The 9298-nt window shown below is 42.6% G+C and overlaps 1 protein-coding gene across 11 annotated transcripts in view; it reads left to right on the forward strand.

Annotated features, from left to right (window-relative positions):
- Positions 1 to 3280: 3280 nt before the first annotated feature.
- The window catches only part of LOC119422304 (sodium/calcium exchanger 1), an 11296-nt gene continuing 5278 nt past the window's right edge, over positions 3281 to 9298 (forward strand). For 4 of the 11 annotated variants that reach the window (XM_037689636.1, XM_037689641.1, XM_037689635.1 and 1 more), the window contains exon 1: positions 3374 to 5028. In XM_037689636.1, the coding sequence (XP_037545564.1) occupies positions 3494 to 5028 (1535 nt within the window). In that variant the 5' untranslated portion in view covers positions 3374 to 3493. Of the gene's footprint in view, positions 5029 to 8367; positions 8489 to 9298 lie in introns of all 11 variants that reach the window. The other 7 variants (XM_037689632.1, XM_037689628.1, XM_037689640.1 and 4 more) reach the window with 5 other exon arrangements.

The raw sequence follows: 9298 nt of genomic DNA on the forward strand, positions 1-9298 counted from the left end.
AGGGTAGAAGCTGTTCCTCAGTCTAGTGGTTCTACACTTAATGCTCCACAACCTTCTGCCTGAGGGGAGCGGGGCAAAATGTGTGTGCTGGGTAGAGTTGCAATTTATGGCCCAAACCTGACCTGAAATTCGGACTGGGTTGGGCCAAAATTATTTGCTTAACGGGCAGGGCGGGCTCGGGTTCGGGCTTCTGTGGTGCGGTTTTATCATACAGCACAAAGAAAGCTAAATAAGAATGCACAATATAAATTTGTGTTAATCTACTTGTAGAGGAGGAGGCAGTAAGTTTACTATGTTGAGGATGAGGAAAGAAAGAAAATAGAGTGCAGAAGTTAATCAGACTGTGAAAAGAGAGAGTAGCGCTGGAGCATTGCACAACTAGCGCATGTGGCCCCGCCCACCCTGCTTTGCTCTTATCACACATCTGAGGATTTGCAATTGACACACAGCATAATGGAGCCGGAAAATATTAAACAAAAGCTAAAAATGGGAGAACTCACTCTACTGTACAAAGTCAGCACAGTGCAAAATCTGAGGTCTAGAACCATTTAAAGTATAAAATAAGTAAGTAAAGCTTAATTAAAATAACACTCGGGTTTGCCTTGGGTTCAAGCCTCTAATTAGAGTTAATTAGTTGGGTTGGATCAGGCTCGGATACAATGTCTATGGGCTCGGGCCGGGTCGGATTTTTTAGGCCCAAATGCAACTCTAGTGCTGGATGAGTGGGGTTCTTCACGATGCAGGTGGCCCTCTTCCTGCATCTGTAGGTGAATTCAGTGAGTCTACCTGTATAAATAAAGAGTAAATAAAAAATAAAATAAAATCCAACCACTGTATCGTCTGCTGAACGGTTTTGATTTGGTTCTGGGTTGGACTAATCCAACAGTTCTGGATTGGTTCAGAATAGTTTTGGGTTGGTCCAGAACGGTTCTGGATTGGTCCAGAACGGTTCTACAGAACCATAACATGAGGCCATGATAGGAACGTCAAAGACTTTTAGTGAGGAAGTTTCTAATCTTCCTCCATGGTTCAAACATGAAGCCTAAAAACTAACAACGACAAAACAACAATAAAACATGTAGTTCCTGAGAAAATGAAGACAGTTTGGAAAAGCAGCCGAAACTGAGTTGTTAAATAAGCTGAACAAAAGCTAAAAAGTAAAAACATGTGAAGGAGAAGTTCTTAAAGGAACTGAAGAGATCGCCGTCTTTCTACGAGGAGAGTCGTCGTCAAAAAAGTTCAATATTTAAAAAGTATAAAAGCTACGAAAGCCAAAACTTCCTGCAGCCGTCAGCTGATTGAGCCGAAGGTTTGACGTGTGAACAGCTAAAACAGCACAAGGAGAAGAACGTGTAGAGACCACTTTAATGTGAGAGGTCAGAGGTCAGTGAGCCTCAGAGAAACGTTGGGAGGAGGTCCTCTGCATGCAGACATGTTGAGATGATGCTGGAGGAGGAGGAGGAGGAGCAGGCGGTGTCTCTGTTTGTCCTCCACTCTGACAGCAGGAGGACAGTTTTCACAGCTCAACCAGGACAACTTTCAGCACTCAAGAGGAACTCCCGCTTCAAAAGTCCCTCCATGGTTTTTGATCTTTCAGAAACGGTAAGTTTCTGGTTCTGGTTTTGGTTCTGGTCTTTAACAGTTTCTGGGTTTATTTTGCTCCTGATGAAGACTCTGTACTCTGAGGACAAGAAAACCTAAAGAAGACATGAGTGAAATAATTTGTTCTTAAATTAAACTTTAAAACAACTAAATGCTGTTTTAGGACAGAAAGACACATCCCTTCAGGAAATAGGCTCAGCGATGTTCAGCTGTTCTACACATGAGCCGAAACATCTGAAGACCGTCTGCGGTTCTGGACGTCTCAGACGATGTCCCAGTAGATCTGGACCCGTTTTTAATACTTCAGTGTGGGTTTTAGGTGTCCAGGGCCAGAGCCTCACAGGTTTTGTCAGAGCCAGAGTACAGCTCTGGTCCCCCAGAGATGGGTCCAGGTCCAGTCTGGTCCTTCTGAGACGGGTCCAGGTCCAGTCTGGTCCTTCTGAGACAGGTACATGTCTGGTCTGGTCCTTCTGAGACAGGTCTAGGTCTGGTCTGGTCCTGGACTGGTTGTCAACCTGTGAGATTTTAAGCTCCACCCCTTTTTAAGGTGAATTTAGCTCTTGTTTTACCTGGCACTGAATGAAGCTCCTGGGTTTGTTTGCCAAGAAAACTGCTTCATGAATGTTAGACAGGAGGATAAGGGGCAGAACAGCCCCCATCACTGTGACACCCCCACAGCTGACCAGGCAGGCTACAGGACTTTAGCTGATCAGGCCTACAGGGATTTAGAGATAAAAACAACAACAACAAAAAAAAGAAAATCACTTTAATGCCAATTGTGATATGACTTATCTGTGCTGCTGATTATCCACGCTGCTGATCTCATGCTGCTGTATTCGTTCATACCCATCTGCTCACCACAGACTCATGTTCGGGCTGCTGTTGTTATGCCATATATTTTTACATTATCAGTGATTAGCGTACATCTCAGATCTTTTAGTGTACCGTTTGGCATTTGTTTAGTGTACATCTTAGATCCTTATATACTGTTTATTTTTTATACTTTATATTTTTGCTATTTTTGGGTGTAACTGAGACCCTGAGTACATAATTATGTTCTACCTCATGTACCACATGTGATGCGAATGACAATAAACTTGACTTGAACTTGAACTGATCAGACCTACAGGATTTAGCTGTTTGTAGCAACAGTACTTTAGCTGATGTGTTTGTAAACAACAATTTAAGACAATCTTTAAGACACAACATCACAATTACTTTCAGTTTTTGCAGTTTTCTCCCAAAAGGGGGTGGAGCTATTTGAAAAAGCAGGAAGTGTTCTCATGCCGACACAAACAGTTGACAGGAAGTCCAAAACCCATTTAGCGTGAGTTTTTGGGTTCAGTAGAACCATCTGAACACTGTCAAGGCTTCACAGATAAACTGTTCAGTAAAGTTAAAAATGTCTTCAATGAGAATATGTGTTCCACACGAAAGGTGGTGAAATAATCAACTGGTGAAGTTTCAGGCACCAGTAAAGATCTAAAGAATCTGTCCTCTGACAGAAAATACAAAGTTAGTGTGGCAAACATGAACTCCGTGCTATGTTTTCATCAGATAAGTCTGGAGTCAAACATGATGGGACTCTTTCTGTGTCTTACAGACTGGGCGGAGCTGAAGCCTCACCATGAGCCAAACTGGGGCCTTGTTGCAGTTTTCCACCAATCAGCTGCTTTTTTTATTGACGTTCATTTCAGCTGAGTTACAGGTGTCAGCCACAGGAGACTCAACTTTGACCCTAAACACCAACCACACTGTCAGCAACCAGACCAGGTGTGGTGGCAACACCGACTGCATTGAAGGTGTCATCTTGCCAGTGTGGAAGCCATTAAACCCGCCCTTCCCAGACCGACTAGCCAGAGCCACCATTTACTTTGTGGGATTGGCCTATATGTTCCTGGGAGTCTCCATCATAGCTGATCGTTTCATGGCATCCATCGAAGTGATCACTTCACAAGAGAGAAAGATCACCATAAAGAAGCCAAACGGAGAAAAAATCACCACGACTGTTCGGATTTGGAATGAGACTGTGTCCAACTTGACCCTTATGGCACTGGGTTCTTCTGCACCTGAGATCCTCCTATCAGTTGTGGAAGTTTGTGGTCACAACTTTAATGCCGGTGAGCTGGGTCCCAACACCATCGTAGGCAGTGCTGCCTTCAACATGTTTGTCATCATCGGCCTGTGCGTGTCCGTCATCCCTGATGGAGAGACCAGAAAGGTCAAACATCTGCGGGTCTTTTTCGTCACCGCTGCCTGGAGCGTATTTGCCTACATCTGGCTCTACATGATCCTGGCTGTCTTTTCTCCAGGAGTTGTTGAGATATGGGAGGGGCTTCTCACGCTCTTCTTCTTCCCCTTTTGTGTTGGATTTGCTTACGTGGCTGACCGCAGACTTCTCTTCTACAAATACGTACACAAACGATATCGAGCTGGGAAGCAGAAAGGAATAATTATTGAAACCGAAGGAGAGCCGGTGCCATCATCGAAGGTCAGCATTGAAATGGGTGGAAAAATGCTAAACTCTCACAGTGATGAACTGCTGGATGGAGAAGCACAGCTTGAGGAGAAGGAGATGGATGAGGAGGAGACCCGCAGAGAGATGGCCAGGATCCTGAAGGAGCTGAAGCAGAAACATCCAGAGAAGGAGATGGAGCAGTTGATGGAGCTTGCTAATTATCATGTTTTAACCCAGCAGCAAAAGAGTCGAGCCTTTTACCGATGTCAGGCAACCAGGATCATGACAGGAGCAGGTAACGTCCTGAAGAAACATGCTGCTGACCAGGCCAAGAGAATCACCCAACATGACTTCTGCTCTGAGGTGTCAGTGAACAGCTTCTCCTCCAAAGTCTTCTTTGATCCTGGATCCTACCAGTGTCTGGAGAACTGCGGCAGTGTGGCACTCAATGTGGTTCGTAGAGGTGGAGATTTAACAACTACAGTCTCTGTGAATTACCGAACTGAAGATGGTACTGCAAACTCTGGCTCAGACTACCAGTTCACCGAGGGAACTGTGGTGTTCAAACCAGGAGAGACTGAAAAGGAAATAAGCATTAATATTATTGATGACGATATCTTTGAAGAAGATGAGCATTTCTTGGTTCACCTCAGCAATGTGAGAGTCGAATTAGACGATGCAGTCAGCAATGAGACAAACCATGTTGATGCTGTTGCTGAGTTAGGGTTACCGTGCACAGCCACTGTCACCATCTTTGATGATGATCATGCTGGAATCTTCACCTTTGAGGAACCGGTGATGACCGTGAGTGAGAGCATTGGGGAGATGGAGGTCAAGGTGATGCGGAAATCAGGAGCTCGTGGTGTTGTGATGGTGCCATATAAAACTATAGAAGGGACAGCAAAAGGAGGTGGTGAAGACTTTGAGGACACATATGGAGTGCTGGAGTTTGAGAATGATGAGATCTTGTAAGTACAAATCTCTACAAACACAGTTTTTAACAGTTTACAAGAGTTCACTGAAAATTAGAGGAAATGTGAGGCCAAAAATAACAAATTTAGGAAATCTTCTCTAGTTACTTTCATACCTGAGATGTTCTAATGATTGTTCTGGTGGTAGAAGATAGAAAAGACATCAGAGGCCTCTATCAGACTCAATAAACCCAACCTTATACCAAAGACAGGCTTGACGACTCAACTTTATACCAAAGACAGGCTGGACAAGCAGAAAATTATACCAACGGTTTAAGGTTTCTAAAAGTTTAAGCAGATTTCAAATGTGTTTAATGAAAGTAAATCTCGAGTGTTAAGAGTTGTGGTTTGAATTTTCCGAAGAGTTTTAACCAAAACAAATTGAGGCTACAGCCTTAAATGTTCAGGTCCAAAAACCTTGCTGATAAATAAAAATTATTAATAAAATATTTTATATTTAACGTGTACTTCAGCAAAATAAACCTTAAATTATTGACCAGCTATCCAGGTGGGTACAAAGCCGGTCCAGGTGGGTACGAAGAGGCTGGAGGTGGGTCACAAATAATGTACTCTTCCACATGCACGGCCTGAATAATACAGTTTTTCAAGTCATGCTTTTTTTTATTGCTTCACAAACAGCAGCAGCTCACAGGCAACAGACACTCGGTGAGACTTTGTTCTCACAGTTTAGAAAGAGACAGTGACAGAGAGGAAAAAGACAGAGAAGACAGTGACAAAGAGGACAGGGGAGGGAGGACAGTGATGGAGAGAACAGGAACAGAGAGGACAGTGATAGAGAGAACAGGAACAGAGAGGACAGTGACTAAGGACACTGATCTGAACAAAAGACAATGTGTACATGGTCTGAAGAAGTTGGTTCTCCAAGCAGGTTCTGCAGAAGAACCACACACCTTTGGTTCCTACGGTTGGTCACATGATGGCTTCAGGTCAATGGAGCCCAGAGAGTCAGCACCTCCTATGGACTGAGTCAACGTCGGACTCAGAGAGTTTTGCTCCGGACCGGATTCACATTTTGAAACTAGAGTGCCATGCAAAAGTATTCACCCCCTTGGTATTCTCCAGGTCCTGCTTCTGGTGTGTAGGCCGATAAACAGTTTAAAGCTCTCTTCCTTATTTGGCTGGCCAGCGTTCAGCAGCTCCGAGCTGCAGCCTCGGCCCATAAAGCAGACGGATGACTGCAGCCGGTTTCTATCAGAGCCAACGACAGGGGAGGTCGGCGCTGGCCCGTAGCCACGTCTCCAGCCTGCACCCAGAACCGAGCCTGTAAAACTGCAAAGATGATAACCAGACTCAATAGTTTTGACCTATTGCTGTTAATTCTGACTCGAATCAGCGTGGATCTGTTGGATTTAGATTGAATTTGACTTCAGGAGACGACCCCAGGAGCTCAGGACTTCATTGATGTTGAGAGTCATAGGAAGAGTTCTGGAAAATCCAGAATGAGATGTTGAATTCTGCTTTAAATATCAAAGGTTTCAGAATCTAATTTTTCATTTGTATTGCATATAAAAAGAATAATTCTATAAAATTAAACAAACCTGTCCCTTGAGTGGAGCAGATTTTCAGAGAAACAGAACTGAAAACGCTCCAAACCAACAATTTGCTGATACAAAATAAACACAACCCAGAGGAAGGCGACGGTCAGATTCCATGCCGCAAGCATGCACACACACATGCACACATGCGCGCGCACACACACACACACACATGCGCACACACACAATATTAAGCCACCAACATGAAGAGAAAACAAACTTTGTTTTATTACATCTATCAGAAATCATTTCATTCAAGTTATTTTTTGCTTGAAGGCACTGAGTTACTGTACTGAACCAAACCAGACCAAACTATACTGTACCAGATTGAACTGTATCACACCTCACTGTACTGCACTGTACCTCACTGTACCATACCACATTGTACCACACTGTACCGTACCACAATGTATCAAACTGTACCACACAGTATTTTACTGTACCACACAGTATATTTTATAGTACCACACTATACCATACCACACTGTATATTACTGTACCATACAGCATTTTACTGTATCACACCATACCACATTGTACCACGATGTATCACACAGTATATTACTGTACCACACAGTATATTTTATAGTACCACACTATACCATACCACACTGTATATTACTGTACCACACAGCATTTTACTGTATCACACCATACCACGATGTATCACACAGTATATTACTGTACCACACCGTACCATACCACATTGTACCAAACTGTACCACAAAGTATTTTACTGTACCACACAGTATATTACTGTACTACATTATACCATACCACACTGTATATTACTGTACCACACAGTATTTTACTGTACCACACAGTGTATTACTGTATCACATCGTACCATATCACATTGTACCTCACTGTACTGTACAACACTGTACCACACAGTATATTTCTGTACCACACTGTACTGTACTACACTGTACTGCACCGCACCACACTGTACCATACCACATTGTACCACACTGTACTATACAGTATAATACTGTACCACACTGTACCCTACCACACTGAGTAACACTGTACCACACTGAGTAATACTGTATCACACAGAGTAATACTCTACCACACTAAACCGTACCACACTTTACCATCCGTCCATCCATCCATCCATCCATCCATTCATCCATCATCTTTATTTGTCTCTTGCTTTCTCGGGTCTCAGGGCTGTACCACACTATATAATACATGCCACACTGTACCAGACCAAACTTTACTCTTCCATGCTGTACAGTATTGTACCAAATTGTACTGTACCTATACCACACCATGCCTTACCTTACCGAACCAAACCAACCAGTACACTGAACTGTATCGTTCCATACCATGGTGTACCAAAATGTGATAGGTTCAGGGTTGTTAAACGTTTCTGTGGTTGTGCGTTCAGTTTGTATTCTCCTGAAAGTAAATGCAGCTAAAGGTGTATCAGTGGTTCTGCATTCATGAGACATTTATCTGAGATTTTTAAGTTTAGAATCCAGCAGTCTGACTGGATCCTATCAAATTCAGTCTATTAATAATGTAATACTATTTAATTCTTTTAAATAATAATAAATCCTTCACAGTCATCATCAACCACTTCATCTGATAAAGAAAACTGATAACATTTTTCTCCCTCAAATATATATTTTTAATTATTGTTTGTTTTTATAGAAAACTGATGGACTCCCAGAACTTTCCTGCTCCTGGTCTAGGTTTTAGCTGTTGTCTTCTGTTGTGTCTAATGTTTCCTGTTGTCACTCTTTTCATCTTCTGCAACATTTTTCTGTCGCAGCAAAATAATTCGCATCAAAATAATCGATGATGAGGAGTACGAGAAGAACAAGAACTTCTTCCTGGAAATCAGTGAGCCTCAGCTGCTGGAGATGAGTGAACGGAAAGGTGGGGGCGCCGCCGCCCTGACCCCGCCCACATCTAAACTAACCTTTGACCTCTGTTAACTCTGCCTTGTATCAGCTCAGCACATTCAGTTTGCTTCAATGATGTCTAAAGGCCAAAACACAAGAAAACCTGAAGCAAACTCCTCTGAAGACTTCTCATTCTGAAGAAACTTCACAGCAGGATGAGGGGGATGGGTGGTGGTGGTGGTGGTGGTGGTGGTGGGGGGGGGGGGGTGTCAGGTTGTGTTTCTGAAGAATTTTGGCAAAAAGTTTGGATGAATTTCTAGTAAACTTTGGGTGAATTTGCAGTAAAGTGTGGGTGAACTTTGGGGGAAATTTGGATAAAATTGGAGTGAAGTTTGGATGTATTTGAAATAAACTTTGGGTGAACTTGGAGTAAAGTATGGGAGAATTTTGTGGTAAATTTTGAGTGAATTTTGTGGTAAAATTTGGGTGAAATTTGGAGTAAAGTATGGGAGTTTGGGTGAATTTGGGATCGGTTTCAGTGAATTTTGGCGTGACGGTTGGGTAAATTTTGAGGTCAAGTTTGGGTGAATTTTGAGTAAAGTTTGGGTAAATTTTGAGGTAAAATTTGGGTGAATTTTGGAGTAATGTTTGGGTGAATTTTGAGTAAAGTTTGGGTGAATTTTGAATAAAGTTTGGGTGATTTTTTTGTAAAATTTTTAGTGAATTTTTGGAATGATGTTTGGGTGAATTTTGGGGTAAAATTTGGCTGAATTTTAGGATAAAGTTTGGGTGAATTTTGGAATGAAGTTTAGGTGAATTTTGGGGTAAAGTTTGGGTAAGTTTGGGAGTACAGTAATG

Source organism: Nematolebias whitei, chromosome 16 (genome assembly GCF_014905685.2).
Source record: "Nematolebias whitei isolate Nwh7 chromosome 16, NemWhi1, whole genome shotgun sequence".
NCBI lineage: Eukaryota > Metazoa > Chordata > Actinopteri > Cyprinodontiformes > Rivulidae > Nematolebias > Nematolebias whitei.